A 19887-nucleotide genomic window follows, 5' to 3' on the forward strand; every position below is an offset into this window, starting at 1 on the left:
TACACTTTTATTTTGAGTTGAAATAAAGCAAAACGAGTATACAGAAATGTAGACCGAACTGTTGTAACAAGTTTCAGCTGTTTCAAGACGAATCATCAACATAATATATGAAACACTCCGCGCTAGACCCCATTACACTGATGTTTGCAATTTGTGACTCGTTCTAAGAACACTTTATTTTGTGGTATTTCAAGCAAGCTGCCACATTTATTGGTATTTTTCTAAAACACCACAAGCGGTTTAAAGTCCTCCCTCTTCAATCGAGTGAAAAAAGGTGATCATATGATCATTAGCTGGTTACTTCCTCAAACTTTCTCAGACGTCTCTTCCCTCGTGACCAGCAGCAGTGTGACTTGCATTCTGTCCGTGCCCTCCCCCGGTCCATACGTGTTTTCATATGTACATTGCTTCGCCTAGAGCAGAAAACGAAAACATCGCGCTATAACAGTGAAGCGGTAGCCAGCTAACCCATGGCAAGTTCGGAGGCAAGAACCAGACAAAAGAAGCGACAACGAACACCGAATGGAGGAGTGCGCGCAGCATTGTTTCTCGCGCTGTTTACCTGCACGCTCAGGTGTTCGGAATGCGAAAAACCGAGCAATATCGTCCTGATTTTAGCGGATGATCAGGATGTGTACCTCGGGGGAATGGTGAGTAGTTCTAGTTTGGCTGGGTTTGTTAAGAACTAAATCGAGTACGTTTTCTGCGTAAATCAAACGTATTAATGTTAATTAATTTAAACGGTATAATGTGTAGGCTAATATAATTGTGGTGGTCCTCTGCTATAGCCAGGCCTATAGTTATGGGCTGACGGTGTTTTGAATTGAAGGGAACAAGCTTGATCCACTCTCTGCCATTTTCATATCCTACTTTCCAAACGTACATTACGTGGCTAAAGACCTATATGTTGAGGCAGAGGGCAATAACATTGTGCGACATACAGAAGCCCACATTGTAGCAGTGACATTCAACAAAATCAAAACCATGGTCTATATATAGGTTATAGGACTATTCATATATTTTCTATCATATGGTCATCATGCTACATGCTTCTTGTGTTGGGTAGTCTATTAAAAGTATGAGAAATAGGTTACCAGATGTTTCAACCTAAAACATTTTATATCAACCTGGACCAAAACAGGATGTCTAATATTTTTTCATCTTCCTAGTGTTTCGGATTAAACAAAAGTGTGTATTTAAGATTTCATGTTGAGATAAAATAAACCACTTCTCCATTTTGTGCTTCTCGGTTCAACAGACACCTATGAAGAAAACCAAAGCCTTAATTGGAGATGCTGGAGCCACCTTTTCAAATGCTGTGAGTACCCGAACAGCTTCACATCAACAACATGGTACTCAAACCTGAACCTGTCAGTCAGTCAAACACCTAAGCCATTACACTGGGATTCCAATTGCTGGAGTTTCACTAAGGTTTTGAGATGTCCCTAATCTCTCCTCTTATTATTTCTCCCTCCCCCTCTCTCCAGTTTACGGCGACCCCGCTGTGTTGCCCCAGTAGGAGTAGTATCTTAACGGGGCAGTACCCCCATAACCACTCAGTGAGGAACAACTCCCTGGATGGGAACTGCTCCAGCCCTCTGTGGCAGAAAGGACCAGAGACCACGGCCTTCCCTGTCTACCTCAGCAAACAGCATTACCAGACCTTCTACGCCGGGAAGTACCTCAACCAGGTAACACACACACACACTAGGGCTGGGAATTGCCAGGGACCTCGCACTTTTATTTCCTTGTGGAAACAAAAGTGCTGAAACCCTATTGGCTCACTATTTAAAAAGAAGATTGAGAACAAGATATAGGATGAAAAAGTTTTTTGGCGCAGGTACAGCCGACTAGCGCTAGCTAACGCTTCCTAGCAAAAATAAGTAAATATACATTACCAGTCAAAAGGTTGGACACGCCTACTCATTCAAGGGTTTTTCTTTATTTTTACTGTTTTCTACAATATTGAAGACTCCAAAACTATGAAATAACACATGGAATCATGTAGTAACTAAAAAAGTTTTAAACAAATCAAAATATATTTGAGATTTTTCAAAGTAGCCACCCTTTGCATTGATGACAGCTTTGCACACTCTTGGCATTCTCTCAACCAGCTTCATGGGGAATGCTTTTCCAACAGTCTTGAAGGAGTTCCCACATGCTGAGCGCTTGTTCGTTGCTTTTCCTTCACTCTTGTGGTCCAACTCATCCTAATCCATCTGAATTAGGTTGGGGGATTTGGGGAGGCCAGGTCATCTGATGCAGCACCATCACTTTCCTTGGTCAAATAGCCCTTAGACAGCCTGGTGTGTTTGTATTGGGTTATTGTCCTGTTGAAAAATAAATGATAGTCCCAACTAAGCGTAAACCAGATGGGATGGCGTATTGCTGCAGAATGCTGTGGTAGCTATGCTGGTTAAGTGTGCCTTGAGTTCTAAATATATCACTGACAGTGTCACCAGCTTAACACCATCCCAACTCCTCTTCCATGCTTCACGGTGGGAACAACACATGCAGAGATCATCCGTTTTGCTACTCTGCGTCTCACAAAAACACGGCGGTTGGAACAAAAATTCTCCAATTTGGACTCATCAGACCAAAGGACAGATTTTCCACCGGTCTAATGTCCATTGCTCCGCATGGCAAGCGGTACCGGAGCACCAAGTCTATTTGACAGGACAATGACCCAAAACACAGAGCATAAGACTCCCGAACAGGTAATCAAATGGCTACCCGGTCTATTTTCATTGTGTACCGCCAACCCCTCTTTTACGCTGCTGCTACTCTGTTTATTATCTATCCATAGTCACTTAACTATACATTCACGTACATATTACCTCAACTAGCCCGACTAACCGGTGCCCCCTTACATTGACTCTGTACCGGTACCACCTGTATATAGCCTCACTACTTTTATTTTCACTGTCACTTTACTGTTTTCTTTTTATTTTGTATTTCTTTACTTATCTATTGTTTACCGAATACCTTTAAAAAATATTTTACTTGCACTGTCGGTTAGGGCCTGTCAGTAAGCATCTCACTGTCGGTTAGGGCCTGTCAGTAAGCATCTCACTGTCGGTTAGGGCCTGTCAGTAAGCATCTCACTGTCGGTTAGGGCCTGTCAGTAAGCATCTCACTGTCGGTTAGGGCCTGTCAGTAAGCATCTCACTGTCGGTTAGGGCCTGTCAGTAAGCATCTCACTGTCGGTTAGGGCCTGTCAGTAAGCATCTCACTGTCGGTTAGGGCCTGTCAGTAAGCATCTCACTGTCGGTTAGGGCCTGTCAGTAAGCATCTCACTGTCGGTTAGGGCCTGTCAGTAAGCATCTCACTGTCGGTTAGGGCCTGTCAGTAAGCATCTCACTGTCGGTTAGGGCCTGTCAGTAAGCATCTCACTGTCGGTTAGGGCCTGTCAGTAAGCATCTCACTGTCGGTTAGGGCCTGTCAGTAAGCATCTCACTGTCGGTTAGGGCCTGTCAGTAAGCATCTCACTGTCGGTTAGGGCCTGTCAGTAAGCATCTCACTGTCGGTTAGGGCCTGTCAGTAAGCATCTCACTGTCGGTTAGGGCCTGTCAGTAAGCATCTCACTGTCGGTTAGGGCCTGTCAGTAAGCATCTCACTGTCGGTTAGGGCCTGTCAGTAAGCATCTCACTGTCGGTTAGGGCCTGTCAGTAAGCATCTCACTGTCGGTTAGGGCCTGTCAGTAAGCATCTCACTGTCGGTTAGGGCCTGTCAGTAAGCATCTCACTGTCGGTTAGGGCCTGTCAGTAAGCATCTCACTGTCGGTTAGGGCCTGTCAGTAAGCATCTCACTGTCGGTTAGGGCCTGTCAGTAAGCATCTCACTGTCGGTTAGGGCCTGTCAGTAAGCATCTCACTGTCGGTTAGGGCCTGTCAGTAAGCATCTCACTGTCGGTTAGGGCCTGTCAGTAAGCATCTCACTGTCGGTTAGGGCCTGTCAGTAAGCATCTCACTGTCGGTTAGGGCCTGTCAGTAAGCATCTCACTGTCGGTTAGGGCCTGTCAGTAAGCATCTCACTGTCGTATTTGGCGCATGTGACAAAAACTTTGTTTTGCTCGTGTTTCTTGGCCCAAGCAAGTCTCTTCTTATTGGTGTCCGTTAGTAGTAGTTTCTTTGCAGCAATTCGACCATGAAGGCCTGATTCATGCAGTCTCCTCTGAACAGTTGATATTGAAATGTGTCTGTTACTTGAACTCTGTGAAGCATTTATTTGAGCTGCAATCTGAGGCTGGTAAGTCTAATGAACTCTGCAGCAGAGGTAACTCTGGGTCTTCCTTTCCTGTGGCGGAGAGCCAGTTTCATCATAGCGCTTGATGTTTTTTGCGACTTGAAGAAACATTAAAATTTCTTAATTTTTCGACTTGACTGACCTTCATGTCTTAAAGTAATGATGGACTGTCATTTCTCTTTTCTTATTTGAGCTGTTCTTGCCATTATATAGACTTGGTCTTTTGACAAATAGGGCTATCTTCTGTATACCATCCCTATGTTGTCACAACACAACTGATTGTCTCAAGCACATTAAGAAGAAAAGAAATTCCACAAATTAACATTAAACAAGGCACACCTGTTAATTGAAATGCATTCCAGGTGACTACCTCATTAAGCTGGTTGAGAGTATGCTAGTAGTGTGCAAAGCTGTCAAGGCAAAGAGTGGTTACTTTGAAGAATCTCAAATATAAAATATATTTAGATTTATTTAACACTTTTTTTGGTTACTATATGATTCCTTATGTGTTATTTCATAGTTTTGATGTCTTGACTATTAAATATGAATGAGTAGGTGTGTTCAAACTTTTGACTGGTACTAACTTATAAATATAAAATTGGAGTCAAAGTATCAATATAATATTGCGATATGTAACTTGATTTTTTTTTTTCTCCCCCCATCACACACACTACATGCATGCCATCATGTGATGCTTCCCTAGCTGTTAATGATGTGGTCATATAATATGTGCATGAATCTACCACCTCTTCTTCCTCTTTTCTGCTGGACACACTGACGTGTCATGTCATTTTAACCTGGTTGTTCAGCAGGCTCAACCTGAGTCTAACTTCTGCCAAGATCATCAGATCTATGAATCACCTCAACTTCCAAACTGTATTAAACGGTTCTTTATTATAGAAAAAGTAGTAAATATGTGCAAATTCTTGTGGTGAAATCAGTCTCTTTTTGGCTTCATGCATTTCCTTCCCCAGATCCATCTGTAATGTCATCTAATTACTGTCAGTTGTTCCCACATCTGTCTTGTGTGTCTAGTCTTTTTGTATTTCACATCAGAGTTGGGGTCCATTCCATTCAGTTAGGAACATTTGAACTTGGAATTTGTATTACTTTCTGTATTTACTGGAATTGAAATGGAATTAACCACAACCCTGCTTCACATGTCTGTCTGTAGCACTATGTCACGTGTTCCTCTCTCTCTCTCCTCAGTACGGGAAGAAGGAAACGGGGAATGTTGGCTATGTTCCCCCAGGCTGGGACCAATGGCATGCACTGGTAAGTCCTGTACAGACACATGATATATTGGTGTATGATGATGTCACAGCTGTGTTGATACTTTTGTGTGTTTCTCGTTGCAGATGGGGAACTCTCAGTACTACAACTACACTCTGTCAGTCAACGGTAAAGAGGAGCAGCACGGAGACAATTATGAAAAAGACTACCTCACAGACCTCATAGTAAGTCCTCAACCCATACAACTGTGTGGGTGTGTGCCCTGTGAGACGTGATGCGGTATAACCCCCTGTGATGCGGTATAACCCCCTGTGAGACGTGACGCGGTATAACCCCCTGTGAGACGTGACGCGGTATAACCCCCTGTGAGACGTGACTCGGTATAACCCCCTGTGAGACGTGACGCGGTATAACCCCCTGTGAGACGTGACGCGGTATAACCCCCTGTGAGACGTGACGCGGTAGCTGATGCCTCGTTGATGCTGGGGTTCTATCCAGGGTCATTCTTCAGTGTGTTTGATCAGCTGCAGACCCTTTTTGATGACAGATACAGAGATCACTTCCCTGAGAGGAATGTAGATTCTGAGAGGAGCTGTGCTTATCTGGACACTTTACACATTACACAGATGATAGCAAAAACCTGTCCTCCTACAAACACGTACATATGTTTTACTACTTTTGTGGGGACCACAAATTCATTTCCATTTAAAATCTATTTTCCCAACCTTAACCCTTAAACCATCCCCATGCTCCCCACCCGAAACAGTTTGCGCATATTTGGGGAGCATATTCAATATTTTTTTTATCTGTAAAAGCAGGGTGTCTGCAGAAAGCTGAGTATCTTGACTATTGACCTGTGCCTTAAAATCTTTGGTTTGACTTACTACCATATGTGGGTATACAAATGTATAAGGGCAGGCCGAGCCAATGACCTCATTTCAAGATGGCTGCTACCTACATTCCGGTTTAGCATTGTGAAGCATAAACTAAATAAACACAGAATATGTTGATTCACACTGAAAGCGGGGACTCCACAGATCATGAGGATATCTTATTTGTCTGCCTGTGACCTACCGTTATTGATCACCAGCCCAGAGAGTCACAATGTTTATTTTACACAACGTTTTCACCAAACAGCAAATATCTTATTTGTCTGCCTGTGACCTACCGTTATTGATCACCAGCCCAGAGAGTCACAATGTTTCTTTTACACAACGTTTTCACCAAACCGCAAATATCTTACAAGGTAAGCTTTTATTTGGTCTGTGTTTGAGCTAAAGCTACATGAATCCTTAGGTTGATAGGAACAAATCTAGCCTATTGCCATGTTATCTAATTATGTATGACTTAATGGCAACATCGACTGTCCACCGAGTGACTCTTTGCGTCTCAAAAATATGACGTTGCCTGCTTACGCGCTGTAGACATCTATTATTCAGGGGATTGGCTACTATGGCACCTTGACAGTCTTGTAGCCAATGAGATGAGCTTTCCAGGGATATGCAATTGACCTGGGTGGGACAAGGCCTAGAACCATTTATGCTTAATGCAAACTATTGCTACCTGACTCAGAGATGCACCTTGTAAACAGATTTCATCACTTTCATTTTATCACTTTAGCATGAAAGATGGTTTCTCAAGGGGTAAAAACTAAGAATATCTAACAGGAAGCTAAAAGCAAGGCAGATATTAATATGTATTCCGACATAGAAGCTTTGAATAAAATACTGGTTGGACTCGGATCAGGGTAACAATTTGGACAACAAGGATTTCGACTCGGCCGAAGATTGCTTTCTCAAAGGATTGGATCCACTGTTAGATCTGTAAGTAAATCATTTTCATGACTTTATATATGTATTTCGTTTTTTATAAGTTGTCTGCTTTTTGTGCTTTGGATTAGGGTACATAGGCCTATAACAAATCATTCCAATGTTACATAATTCCAAAGTAGTTATTGTCTGTTTCATATTAGTTTCCTGTTTCATTCTTGTAACTTTAGAGAGGTCATTAAACTCTCATGGCCATTGTTTATTTGTGGTTCTCACCTCTGCCTTTGTCACCAAAGTGTGTGTGTGTGTGTGTGTGCTTCACACCTTCTATGTGAGTCACTGTACAGATAGTTTAGGCTTGGTGTTTTTACTTTACAGTAATGTTCTGTAAATTGTCAACTAATTCTGTGTGTCTTTCCATAATATATCTCTTTATTTTATTCACCACAGAGGATGCAGAGGATTTGGATGATGACGTTTGTGAGCCACCTCGCCCCAGTAAGCGCCCCCGCTGGTCAAGGTCTTCCCCCACCCCCCCATGTCTGGTGGTTCTACATCCAATTTTTAATAGACCTCTTGAAAAAGAAAATACGGGCTTGTGGCACCATTCATACTAACAGAATCGGAGACCAAGGTAAACAACATGACAAAGAGAGTGGAGAGGGGGACCATACATAGGATCAGGACTAACAAGCTGCTTTTTGTGAAATGGAAGGACACTAGGGCATTAACCATGCTCACAACACAGCATAAGGCCTTCAATAACGACCATGTCTCAAGGGTGAAAAAGGAAGAATGTCCCCGTTTCTGGGAAGGACTACAATGCCAGCATGCTAGCATGGGGGGTGTCGACCTATCTGATGCTCCTCCACAAGACCAGGAAGTGGTAGAAGACTTTTTGTTAACTTTGTGGACATTGCTACAGTAAATGCTTTCATTCTCCACAAGCAAAAGGTCAAACCCCTCTCCCAGTTGGCTTTCCAAGAGCAGCTGGTGTTGGAAATGGCTAAATTGGGGGCCCAAAGCAACCTCAGAATCGTCGTCCAACATCCAACATGCATGCCAAAAGACAAAAGGAAGAACTGCAAGTATTTTATTTTTATATTTTTTCACACCTTGTAACCAACACATGTAATCAACTTTGTTTGATAAGACATTTTTATGTACAGTAGCAGTCAAAAGTTTGGACACCTACTCATTCAAGGGTTTTTCTCTATTTTGACTTTTCTACATTGTAGAATAATAGTGAAGACATCAAAACTATGAAATAACACATCGAATCATCTAGTAACGAAAAAAGTTTAACAAATCAAAATATATTTTCTATTTGAGATTATGCAAAGTAGCCACCCTTTGTCCTTGATAGCATTGCACACGCTTGGCATTCTCTCAACCAGCTTCACCTGGAATGCTTTTTCAACTGTCTTTAAGGAGGTCCCACATATGCTGAGCACTTGTTGACTGCTTGTCCTTCACTCTGCAGTCTCTCAATCCCATTTTTTTCTGATATTTTTCACTTGTTGTGGAAGCCATCTGATGTGTTTTCAGCTCTGGGCATCAATAATTCACACTGATGGCTTTCAAAATAAAACAAATAAAAATGGTTATTTTGTGCGTGCTTGATCTCGTGTATTCTGAACTATGTAAGGGTGTATATGACACAGGAGGTTGGTGGCACCTTAATTGGGGAGGATGGGATTGTGGTAATGGCGGAATTAGTGTAATGGTAAATATATCAAATGCATGGTTTCCATGTGTTTTAATGCGCTCTGTTCTAGCCATTATTATGAGCCGTCCTCCCCTCAGGAGCCTCCACTGGTATGCAAGCACACTCGTTCGGTTTTGCCTACCCGAACTCGGCAGGAAGCCTAGCGGTTACGAGCATTGGGCCACTGACCGAAAGGTAGCTGGTTTGAATCCCAGAGCCGGCAAAGTGGAGCACGGTAAGGCAATTAACCCCCAACAAACTGTTCCCTCTCTGAGGGGTTGGGTTAAATGCTGAAGACACATTTCAGTTGAATGCTTTCAGTTGTGCACCTGACTAGGTTACCCCTAATGACCGACAGACGGTAGCCACAGCCTGTTAGGAAAGAAACACTTTGGCCATAGTGTGAAAATGAACCTTTTAGCTTTATACAGTTAAATACTTTAAAAACATTGAATCATCACAACCACTTACATGTATCTTACCTTACGTTACCTTACCTTCACCCCACCTGTACCTTACCTGTACCCCACCTGTACCTTTCCGTTCCTTACCTGTACCTTTCCGTTCCTTACCTGTACCTTTCCGTTCCTTACCTGTACCTTTCCGTTCCTTACCTGTATCTTTCCGTACCTTACCTGTATCTTTCTGTACCTTACCTGTATCGTGCCCAACCGTACCTTCTTTTTTATGTGTATTTTATTACGGATCCCCATTAGGCAATTACATACAAAATAAAACAGTACATCACACAACACGTTATTACACAGTACAATACCACAACATATCTAAAGTACCAAATCCATAATACAGCAATATTACAATGTACGAGTGTGTCTTCACAGTCTGCACTGTTCCATAAGGTGTAGTTTTAAAAAATCTGATTTTATTGCTTGCATTTTTTTATTAGCTTTTATTCATGAGTTACTTGATGTGAAATAGAGTTCTTTGCTGCTCTGTTCTGGCCAACTGTAATTTGCCTATGTCCCTCTTAGTGGCACTTGATCATGTGACTGGGCAGTAGTCCAGGTGCAACAACTAGGGTCTGTAGGACTTTGGTTGATCGTGATGTCAAGAAAGCAGAGAAGCACTTTATTATGGACAGACTTCTCCCCATTTTAGCTACCGTTGCATCAATATGTTTTGACCATGACAGTTTTACAATCCAGGGTTGCACCAAGCTGTTTAGTCTCCTTCAACTTGCTGAATTTCCACATTATTCATTACAAAACTTAGTTGAGGTTTAGTGAATGATTTGTCCCAAATACAATGCTTTTAGTTTTTTAATTTTATATTTCGGACCATCTTATTGAACAGTTAATGAAATGGCTACACATACTATTTACATTGACCCCCTTTATTATATATCTGTTTTATTTGGGAAAATGCAAGGTATTGCTGGCAATGTTTGTTTTTTTTTGGTGGGGATTCTCTCTTCCATTCTTCTTGTGCGTGCCTTTTACTTCTCACAAGGGAACAACCAAACTCAGTGTGGCTTTGAATGTTGCCAGGTTTCTCGTGGGCATTGATTTGCACCAAGTTTGCGTGGATATAAAGGATGTGCCCTGGGGAATGCCTGACTCTACCTAGATTATGTTGGAGAGGATTCCATTAAAGAACACCCTCTGTTCTGTTAGATGGGTAACAAGATATAGCAGCAGATGTAAAGCCATAATACACATTTTTCCAGCGGCAGATTATGATCAATGTCAAAAGCTTCACTGAAATCAAACTAAACAGCTCGCACAATCCACTTATCAATTTCCTTCAGCCAATCATCAGTCATTTGTGTAAGTGCCATACATGTTAAGTGCTCTTCCCTATAAGCGTGCTGAAAATATTGTTAATTTGTTTATTGTGAAATAGCATTGAATCTGGTCCAACACCATTTTTTCCAAAAGTTTAGTAAGGGTTGGTAACGTGTTGATTCGTCAGCTGTTTGAGCCAGTAAAGGGTGATTTGCTATTCTTGGGTAGTGGAATGACTTGCTTCCTTCCAGGTCTGTAGGCGTAGATGAGGTGTGGTAATATAGTCCGTTATCATCCTCAGTAATTTTCATCGAAGTTGTCAGACCCAGATGGCTTTCCATTGTTGTTTTTTACCTCTTCCATACTCCATTTTATGGAATTCAAAATTACAATTATTGTCTTTCATAATTTGGTCAGTTATGCATGTAGGTCAGAATTTTGTTGTTGGCATGTCATGCCTAAGTTTACTAATCTTGCCAATGAAAAGGTAGCTTTCTGGAGCAGTTACCCGTACCAAAATATGCAAAAGGGGAAGTTTCTTTATTTTGCATATTGTGTGTTGTTAATGAGTGATTATTCTCCGGCAGTAGTCTTCTTACCTATGTGTGTCTGCATGTATATCCCACCCCTGGTCATGTGACTTGGTAAACGTTCTGCTTGGCTTACACTTTGAAAGGGTGAAACAGTCTCTTAACCCATGGTGAATCAGCTCCACAGGCACTTTACTTTAAAGCTTCAGTTTAACTGTGTTTATGTATGTAAGAAATGCCTGTTACTTACAGATGTCAATGAACGGATCTTGAACTTGTCTGTAAGAGTTTGGTAGCTGACAATGTCACAATTGATGCACACGCTTAAATGGGGCCGTGAGTTGTGATTCTAGGTGGCCAGATGGCTACCAACAATGACAAACTGCGATGTGGGGAATCATAGTTTCATCTTGTTCTTAATACCATGTCTTGTTTTGAGGTATTTTTGACTGATTTCATGTCAATGCTAATATGGCAAAAAAAAGTCTAGCTGGCTAGCTAACCAACAACTGTAACAATGTGTTTGAGACAAAAGTACTCATTGTGCAAATGTATTTATGTTTTCAATAACCATTGGAGATTAAATATAGTTTACATGTCAACAACCCAGTCTGTTTAATTTTAAGGAATATTAGGCCAACCTCATGATTAACACATTTATTCTGTATTTAAAAGTTTAAAAACATGCATGTACAAATGGTGCGACATCTACAATTAGTTTTCTAAAATGTGACACCTTTTGTGATCATAAACCCAGAGCTGTATGCGGTATGACGGAAACTCTGAGCCTCAGAGGAGAAATTAAACAATTTGTGTAGAGCTTTGCTATTGGTTGGTTCTGATCATTCCCAAGTAGAAATCTCATCCTCCTCCCCCTTTTATCCTCCTAATTGGAGTAAACTAAGCGACAACAACACTTCTACTTCCAGCTTATACATACATACTGTATGCAGGTTACGGACACAGTCTATTTTACAATAGTTATCTTTTGTGTGTTTTTAGTCCCATCCTTCAACTACCCTCGACAACTCCCATCGATCTCTGAAGACCATCCAGTTTTGATTTCTATTTGCCATATATTTTTTACCTTTGCTGTGATGCCCCATAGTTACGCACACGTCAGTTTTTTGTTGCTAAACAACCAACCCGTCTGCTGTTTTAGATGCATATTTTATACAGTGCATTTGGAAAGTATTCAGACCACTTGACTTTTTCCACATTTTGTTACGTCACAGCCTTATTCTAACATTTTATTTAAATAACAAAAGACCTGAAATTGAGCTCAGGTGCATCCTGTTTCCATTGATCATTCTTGAGATGTTTCTACAACTTGATTTGGAGTCCACCTCTGGTAAATTCAATTGATTGGGCATGTCTATATAAGGTCCCACAGTTGACAGTGCATGTCAGAGCAAAAACCAAGCCATGAGGTCAAAGGAATTGTCTGTAGAGCTCAGAGACAGGATTGTGTTGAGCCACAGATCTGAGTAAGGGTACCAAAATATTTCTGCAGCATTTAAGGACTCTAAGAACAACACAGTGGTCTCCATAATTCTTAAATGGAAGATGTATGGAACTGGCAAGGCTCTTCCTTGAGCTGGCCAATCGTGGGAGAAGGGCCTTGGTCAGGGAGGTGACCAAGAGCCTGATGCGAACTCTGACAGAGCTCTAGAGTTCCTCTGTGGAGATGGGAGAACCTTCCAGAAGGACACTGATCTCTACAGCACTCCACCAATCAGGCCTTTATGGTAGTGGCCAGACGGAAGCCACTCCTCGGTAAAAGGCACATGACAGCCCGGTTGAAGTTTGACGAAAGGCACCTAAAGGACACTCGGGCCATGAGAAATAAGAGTCTCTGGTCTGATGAAACCAAGATTGGCCTAAATGCCAATTGTCACGTCTGGAGGAAACCTGGCACCCTCCCTACGGTGAAGTGGCAGTGGTGGCAGCATCATCCCTATGGTGGTGGCAGCATCATGCAGTGGGGATGTTTTTCAGCATCAGGAACTACTGGGAGACTAGTCAGGATCAAGGGAAAGATGAATGGAGCAAAGCACAGAGATCCTTGATGACAACCTGCTCCAGAGCCCTCAGGACAACGACCCTAAGCACACAGCCAAGACGACGCATGAGTGGCTTCGGGGACAAGTCTCAATGTTCTTGAGTGGCCCAGCCAGAGCTCGGACTTGAACCCAGAGAGACCTGAGAACAGCGGTTCAGCGACGCTCCCCATCCAACCTGACAGGGCTTGAGAGGATCTGCAGAACAGAATGGGAGAAAATCTCCAAATACAGATGTGCCAATCTTGTAGTTTCATACCCAAGAAGACTCGACGCTGTAATCACTGCCAAAAGGTGCTTCAACAAAGTACTGAGTAAAGGGTCTGAATACTTAAGTAAACGGTACCGGAGTGCCAAGTCTAGGTCCAAGAGGCTTCTAAACAGCTTCTACCCCCAAGCCATAAGCCTCCTGAACATCTAGGCAAATGGCTACCCAGACTATTTGCATTGCCCCTCTCGCCCTCTACACCACTGCTACTCTTTGTTGTCTCTGCATAGCAACTTTAATAACTCTACCTACATGTACATACTACCTCAACTAACCGGTGCCCCCCTGTATATAGTCTCACTATTGTTATTTTACTGCTGCTCTTTAGTTACTTGTTACTTTTATCTTTTGTTCTTATTCATTTTTTTTTTTTTAACTGCATTGTTTGTTAGAGGCTCGTAAGTAAGCATTTCACTGTAAGGTCTACGCTACACCTGTTGTATTCGGCACATGTGACCAATAAAATTTGATTTGATATTTCAGTTGAATTTTTAATCAATTTGCATAAATTTCTAAAAGTTTCTTTGTCATTATGGGGTATTGTGTGGAAATGAGGGGAAAACACAATTCAAAACATTTTATAATAAGACTGCAACGTAACAAAGGAGAGAGGGAGTGGGAGGAGAGAGGGAGTGGAAAGTCAAGGTCTGAATACTTTCTGAATGCACTGTATGGATATTTACCAGCAATGTTCATTTAGTAGCTATTTTAGTGTTCACATTTATGAAGCATACTGGGTTTTTTTTGCCAGCACCATGCTCTAATACACTGAGTGGGCGGCAGGGTAGCCTAGTGGTTAGAGCGTTGGACTAGTAACCGGAAGGTTGCAAGTTCAAACCCCCGAGCTGACAAGGTACAAATCTGTCGTTCTGCCCCTGAACAGGCAGTTAACCCACTGTTCCTAGGCCGTCATTGAAAATAAGAATTTGTTCTTAACTGACTTGCCTGGTTAAATAAAGGTAAAATAAAAAAAAAACAGGACCAGAACTAAGTCTAATATTTCACAGATGTGTTGTGCAACTCACCACTTGTCTTCGTTCCAACTCCTCCAGTTCATTACATGGCCGGTCTGGTTTTGTTTTGTCCGCCACCACTCCGACTATTGTCTCTGGATGCCTGAGAGGAGTTTTGTCTCGACGTTCCAAAAATATATTCCCCCAGTCTTGTTTGGGTTCTAACTACTATAAGTTAGTTTAGTTTTTCATATAACAAAAGCTCATCTGTCTGTGTTGTGATTGTTAGGATTTGATTAAAGCACCTGATTTTAATCTTTGCTCTCTCTTTAATGCTCTCTTTCCACTACCTCTCTTCTTCATCTCCAGTTGAACAGATCTCTCCATTTCCTGGATGACAGGAGTCCCCAGCGTCCGTTCTTCATCATGTTGTCCCCTCCCGCCCCTCACTCCCCCTGGACCGCCGCCCCTCAGTATGAGAAAAACTTTACAGATGTCAAAGCCCCCCGGGATGGTAGCTTTGACAAACCAGGGAAGGATAAACACTGGTTGTTGCGCCAGCCTAGCAACCCCATGCCCAGCACCTCCCTGAACTTCCTGGATAATGCCTACAGGAAAAGGTACAACAGCCAATCAAATCATCCTGAAACACTTTTCATAATACACCCAGCTAATCAAATCACTGTACTCCATCGCAATAAACCTCTCGTAATAGCTGGATACAATTGTAGCAAAATACAAAATAGTTCTCATCTCAAGTCTCTGATTTTCCTGTAATGGTTGTAATTCCCCTCCCGTACTGCAGGTGGCAGACCCTGCTGTCAGTGGACGACATGGTGGAGGCGCTGGTCAAGAAACTAGAAGAGCTGAAGGTGCTCAACAACACCTACATCTTCTACACTTCTGACAATGGCTACCACACCGGTAAGTGTGGGTGTATGTGTCTGTCTGCTTATATTTGGCATCTGTTTGTTTCACACCTGCAGTGACCCCCTTCCTGTGGTTGACGTAACAGTTCAACTTCACAGCTCGACTTCACAACAAACAGACCCCTAGTATCAACTTCACATTTGTCAGATTATTAAAAGCTATGTTTGGGAAACGTAATGAAATCCCCAGTTTTCTGTATCAGGATGTGTCACCACTCTCAACAGAAATGTTCTATAGTAATGTATTCTAGTGGCATTCTAAGTTAATCTGTGCCTTTTATGTTCTGTCTTCCAGGTCAATTCTCTCTGCCCATTGACAAGAGACAATTGTACGACTTTGATATCAGGATCCCTCTCATGGTACGTGGGCCAGGCATCAAACCCCAACAGACACTCCCGGTGAGTCCCTAGCTCCATTTATCTATCTATCAATCCACTTATTATCCATCAACCACACATCCATCCATGCTCTCATTCCACTTTTCCATCCATACTTACCTATGTGTGTGTGTGTGTGTGTGTCTCCCTCTAGGCCCCGGTGTTGAACATAGACCTGGCTCCCACTTTTCTGGACATCTCAGGACTCAACCTCTCCTTTGTTAATATGGATGGACAGTCCTTCCTCTCTCAGATGGTGAGCTAAATGTCTGTCTACCACTATCTTTTGTCTCAGAGTGTTTTGGATTGACAGTCCTTCCTCTCTAATGGTCAATTAGGTTACTTATTGTTCTCTCTGTCCATTTATCATATTTGTCTGTCTGTGTCTGCAGGTTATCAATACACCTCTCTCTATGTAATAGTCTGTCCATCTGACTCTGTCTCTTTGTAGGCCCCTGAGCTGCGTAACGGTACAGCTCGCCCCTACTTCCTGGTAGAGTACACAGGAGAGGGACACCTTGACCCCGACCCCGCTTGCCCTAAACTGGGCCCTGGTCTGTCAGTGAGTTACCCCTTTACAATACCCTTGTTACCATTTACAATGAACTAATGTAATTGCCCTGTTCCCCTACCCTTCATAACCATTGCTCCTACCCTCCACCAGCAGTTGCCTGACTCTTTAAGTACTGTACATTATTCCTGTAGTAGAGGCAATAGTCCCACTGAAGTGCAGCTCTATGTCTTGGAGGAATGCAAAATGTCTCTCTTGTTCTTCTTTGCTCCAGCAATGTTTCCCAGACTGTGTGTGTGAGGATGCCTACAACAACACCTATGCCTGTGTTAGGACCCTGGCTGAACACAACCTGCAGTACTGCGAGTTTGCAGACACTGAGGTGTGTGGGCATGTGCATTTGTTTTTATGACTTACAGTAGCAGTTTTGTCTGTTAGTAGTTTTATGCAGAGCCATATATGTAAAGACTGTATATGGCTCTGTTTTATGTACTGTATTTAAATTAACTTTGGAAGTGTACTACCTAGCTTATTTAGTACATGTTGTCTTGTTTCTATGGATGACCTCTCAATCTGTTCTCTCTTGCTTTTTCTCTCTCTCCTCAGTCATTTGTTGAGGTATATAACTTGACCTCTGACCCGCACCAATTGGAGAACATTGTTAAGAAGGTTGACCCCACCCTCCTCCAGGCCATGAACCAACGGCTGATCAAGCTGCAGTCATGCGAGGGCGACAGCTGCCGCGCCACCAAGATATAACCAGTCACACTGCAAGCAGGGTGGGACCATAGCCTAGTGCCAACATCCAATCCCAAATTTACCCCATAGCCCCTTAATCATATGCAACCAAATGTAGATCTGAAAGGTATTAACAATATGGCGATGAGCTTGTTTGAGAACATACAAAACGCCTCGAAAGCAGCAGTAGGTGACGGTTGGGAGGTATATCTGTGACCACAATGTTGGACACCATCAGAGGTTTTCCCAAAGCACGGCTCATATCAATATGGCTGTCAATGTTTAGAAAATCGCAATAGAATATGAAAATAAGGTCCACATGGATATATTTGGCATGATATTCACCAGATTGCTTGTGGCATAATGCTCCTTTTTAGATCTACACAAGTGCTTAGGAGCGAGGGCTAGAGAGGTCGATTTGGGATTGGACAAATGTTGTCTGAGTATAATTAGCATGGTGAGCACTGTTCCAATGTTTCACTCTGGATGGACTTACCCAAACTCTCTACCTACCCTCAGTCCATCCACATACTGTGATATTGTGTTGGCAGGCATGTTGCACTGTATAGACTCCTTGGGTGGGTTCCAGAGACACATTTTACATGCAGATGATGATAATTTGGTGGGTGCTTATATTTGTCCTATTTCACTCATTGTATTATACGCATGTGTGAATTGGAATTTAAGGAACCACATCAGTATGTTCTAATAAGAAAATATATGCAGAAAATGTACCTGAAACACAGTTTATCATGATTTATGTTCTTTATATCTGAGTACAGGGTCTGGCATCCAAGCAACCTTTTTCTCACTAGCCAGAGCCAATCAGAAGTCAGTGTCATAACCACCGAAAGGAAGCGGTTGCAATAGCAATGTAGAGGTTTTGACCCAATTTAGCCCAAGGTTTCCCGGAGTAGGATGAAGTTGTCCCTAGACACCGATCTGTTATCCCCCCCCCCTCCTCAATGCTTTTTACCATCAATCCCATTTAGCCAACCTGCCTTTCCCCTTGATTTATGGTCTTGTTCACACTGGGTGGCGAAGTGGCTACTACTCGCCCAATGGAATGATTTCCCTGTTTGCCACTCGCTGTATGTATGGAGCATAAGGAAGACGAGAGCTGTGTTTTACATTTTAGTCTGAGCACTTTTCCAGGGAAAGAGGTGAAAGGGAAAACTGAATGAGCCTGTTCCTTCAGAATGTGAGCCCAGAGGACAAGTGGTATTGTCCTATCTTTGCTGTTTGTGTGCCTCCCAACCTGCCTCATAATAAGCTGTACTTTCTTCCATTTAGTGTGCACTTGTTGACTTCGTGGATTTCAAAGTAAATGACTGGTATTATAAGACATTAACTCCCTTTAGTCCATGTCTATACTGATCCAATGGTATTAAATGTATGGGAAGGAGAGTACAAGTGCACACTTTAGAAGAATGAACAGATTGGGACACAGGCAAGGTGTCTGAGAATGTGAAGTTTACTGTCTGTGTGAACAAAATGTTCTACAATGAGTGATACACTCTGAGTATTAACCATTACAGCCATGAGACCCTTTTTTCCCAAAATAAATCAAGAGGGACATTTTCCTAGATGTAGATCAGACAAATGTTATATTCGTGTGGAATCGTTTTAATTGTTTTGAAAAATCAATGTGGCCTTACAGACAGGAATATATCACTGATATTTAAGGGAATTGTTCATACTCTAACCTTTGATATGGACGAAGATGATGTAATCTGTGTGCCTTGTCTTTTTGCACTGAAGCAGCTTTTTAATGCTTTGTTCAATGTGACCATGTCATGAGAAATCAATAAACGAAAAAGCATTCCACTGAGTTTTTCACAAGTCCATTTAACTCCAACACATGATTTACAAGTAGTGAATAGTTCTAGACTGGAATGGAATCCCTGTAGGTTGTTACCTAGGAGATAAAGAACGGGATGGAGGGAGAAAGGTTAGGTCTCCTTTGACACACAATGATCAAGTTGGTCAGCATTTCTATCTGATCACTATGGTTAGTCTGTAACCTAGCCCAGCGTATTGACAGTAACTTTGTTAATAGCTATACACCGAGTTATCTTGTACAAGGTCAGATAAGTGGGGGAAACTAGACAGTGACTCACTAGTGTGCTGGGAGAGCCAGCCCTTGCGGTGTCCTATGTGGTGGGTGTGGGGTGCTTGCTCATAGGTTAGTGCTCGGTCTCCTTTCCCCACCCGAATACGAGCTGCACGATTCTGACAACACAAAAGGGAAAGTACCAGATGCCAACTTGGAGGCTATCATTTTAGCAGCCAGTGAGTGAGCTAATAGTCAATGTCTTTAACCGTCAGGTTGAATACATACCTTGCTGCAGTGACATGAAGTGCTCGTGTTGAGTTATTGTATATCGAAGTGCCGACTGGCAAGCGCGTTCTGTGGGGCAAAGGTGTGAAAACAAAGACTTGAGCAACAGCCAAGTAACATTGGCTAACGTTAGCTGCTATATAATTGGCTAGCCAGAAACACGCTATTTGTCAAAGCCTCGCCCACGTATCAAAACAACTGGTCATCGTTAGAATATATCACAACACTTTAAAGTAGAATAATCTCAAACCGTTATTGAACAAATTATTGAACGAATGTCAACATGTTTGTCACCGATATCACACTCTGACAACTCAAGGAAGCAGACATTTTGACTGATGAAAGGGTTTGTGGGAAGAGACAGACAGTCGTTCTCATTGTATCAAGATGTACAATTATATAAACACCAATTACATTTTGTTATTGATTATATATATTGATATGGATGCATTATATTCAACACAATGTATTGTATTAGAA

At 42.3% G+C, this 19887-nt stretch overlaps 1 protein-coding gene and 2 long non-coding RNA genes across 5 annotated transcripts; 2 read left to right on the plus strand and 1 right to left on the minus strand.

The window, feature by feature from the left end:
• Positions 1–319: 319 nt before the first annotated feature.
• On the plus strand, positions 320–18893 carry gnsb (glucosamine (N-acetyl)-6-sulfatase (Sanfilippo disease IIID), b). Its single transcript, XM_024381770.2, has 12 exons — positions 320–650; positions 1259–1318; positions 1488–1691; positions 5454–5519; positions 5603–5701; positions 14880–15130; positions 15316–15434; positions 15735–15838; positions 15972–16073; positions 16269–16379; positions 16603–16710; positions 16935–18893. Exons 1-12 carry the CDS (start codon positions 471–473, stop codon positions 17085–17087), a joined length of 1557 nt encoding a protein of 518 aa, XP_024237538.2. The 5' UTR covers positions 320–470; the 3' UTR covers positions 17088–18893.
• Positions 5708–10684, plus strand: LOC121840209. The gene is made up of 2 exons (XR_006079469.1): positions 5708–7300; positions 7697–10684. It is a non-coding gene; the product is annotated as an uncharacterized LOC121840209 (long non-coding RNA).
• Positions 18686–19850, minus strand: LOC112220126. Of its 3 annotated transcripts, XR_006079468.1 has the most exons (4): positions 19658–19841; positions 19408–19476; positions 19187–19298; positions 18686–18984 (listed from the first exon to the last, which is right to left on the minus strand). It is a non-coding gene; the product is annotated as an uncharacterized LOC112220126 (long non-coding RNA). The 3 variants fall into 3 exon arrangements; XR_002948837.2 differs by having other exon boundaries at positions 19187–19332; positions 19408–19850; XR_002948836.2 differs by having other exon boundaries at positions 19408–19830.
• Positions 19851–19887: the final 37 nt, after the last annotated feature.

Source organism: Oncorhynchus tshawytscha, linkage group LG20 (assembly GCF_018296145.1).
Source record: "Oncorhynchus tshawytscha isolate Ot180627B linkage group LG20, Otsh_v2.0, whole genome shotgun sequence".
Taxonomy (NCBI): Eukaryota; Metazoa; Chordata; class Actinopteri; order Salmoniformes; family Salmonidae; genus Oncorhynchus; species Oncorhynchus tshawytscha.

Excerpts from the sequence above, each read along its gene's own strand:
- gnsb (XM_024381770.2), top strand. The coding sequence starts at position 471 with ATGGCAAGTTCGGAGGCAAGAACCAGACAAAAGAAGCGACAACGAACA. Across the intron at positions 1,319-1,487 it reads GAGCCACCTTTTCAAATGCT|TTTACGGCGACCCCGCTGTG; the intron begins GTGAGTACCCGA and ends CCCTCTCTCCAG. Across the intron at positions 16,380-16,602 it reads AACTGGGCCCTGGTCTGTCA|CAATGTTTCCCAGACTGTGT; the intron begins GTGAGTTACCCC and ends TCTTTGCTCCAG.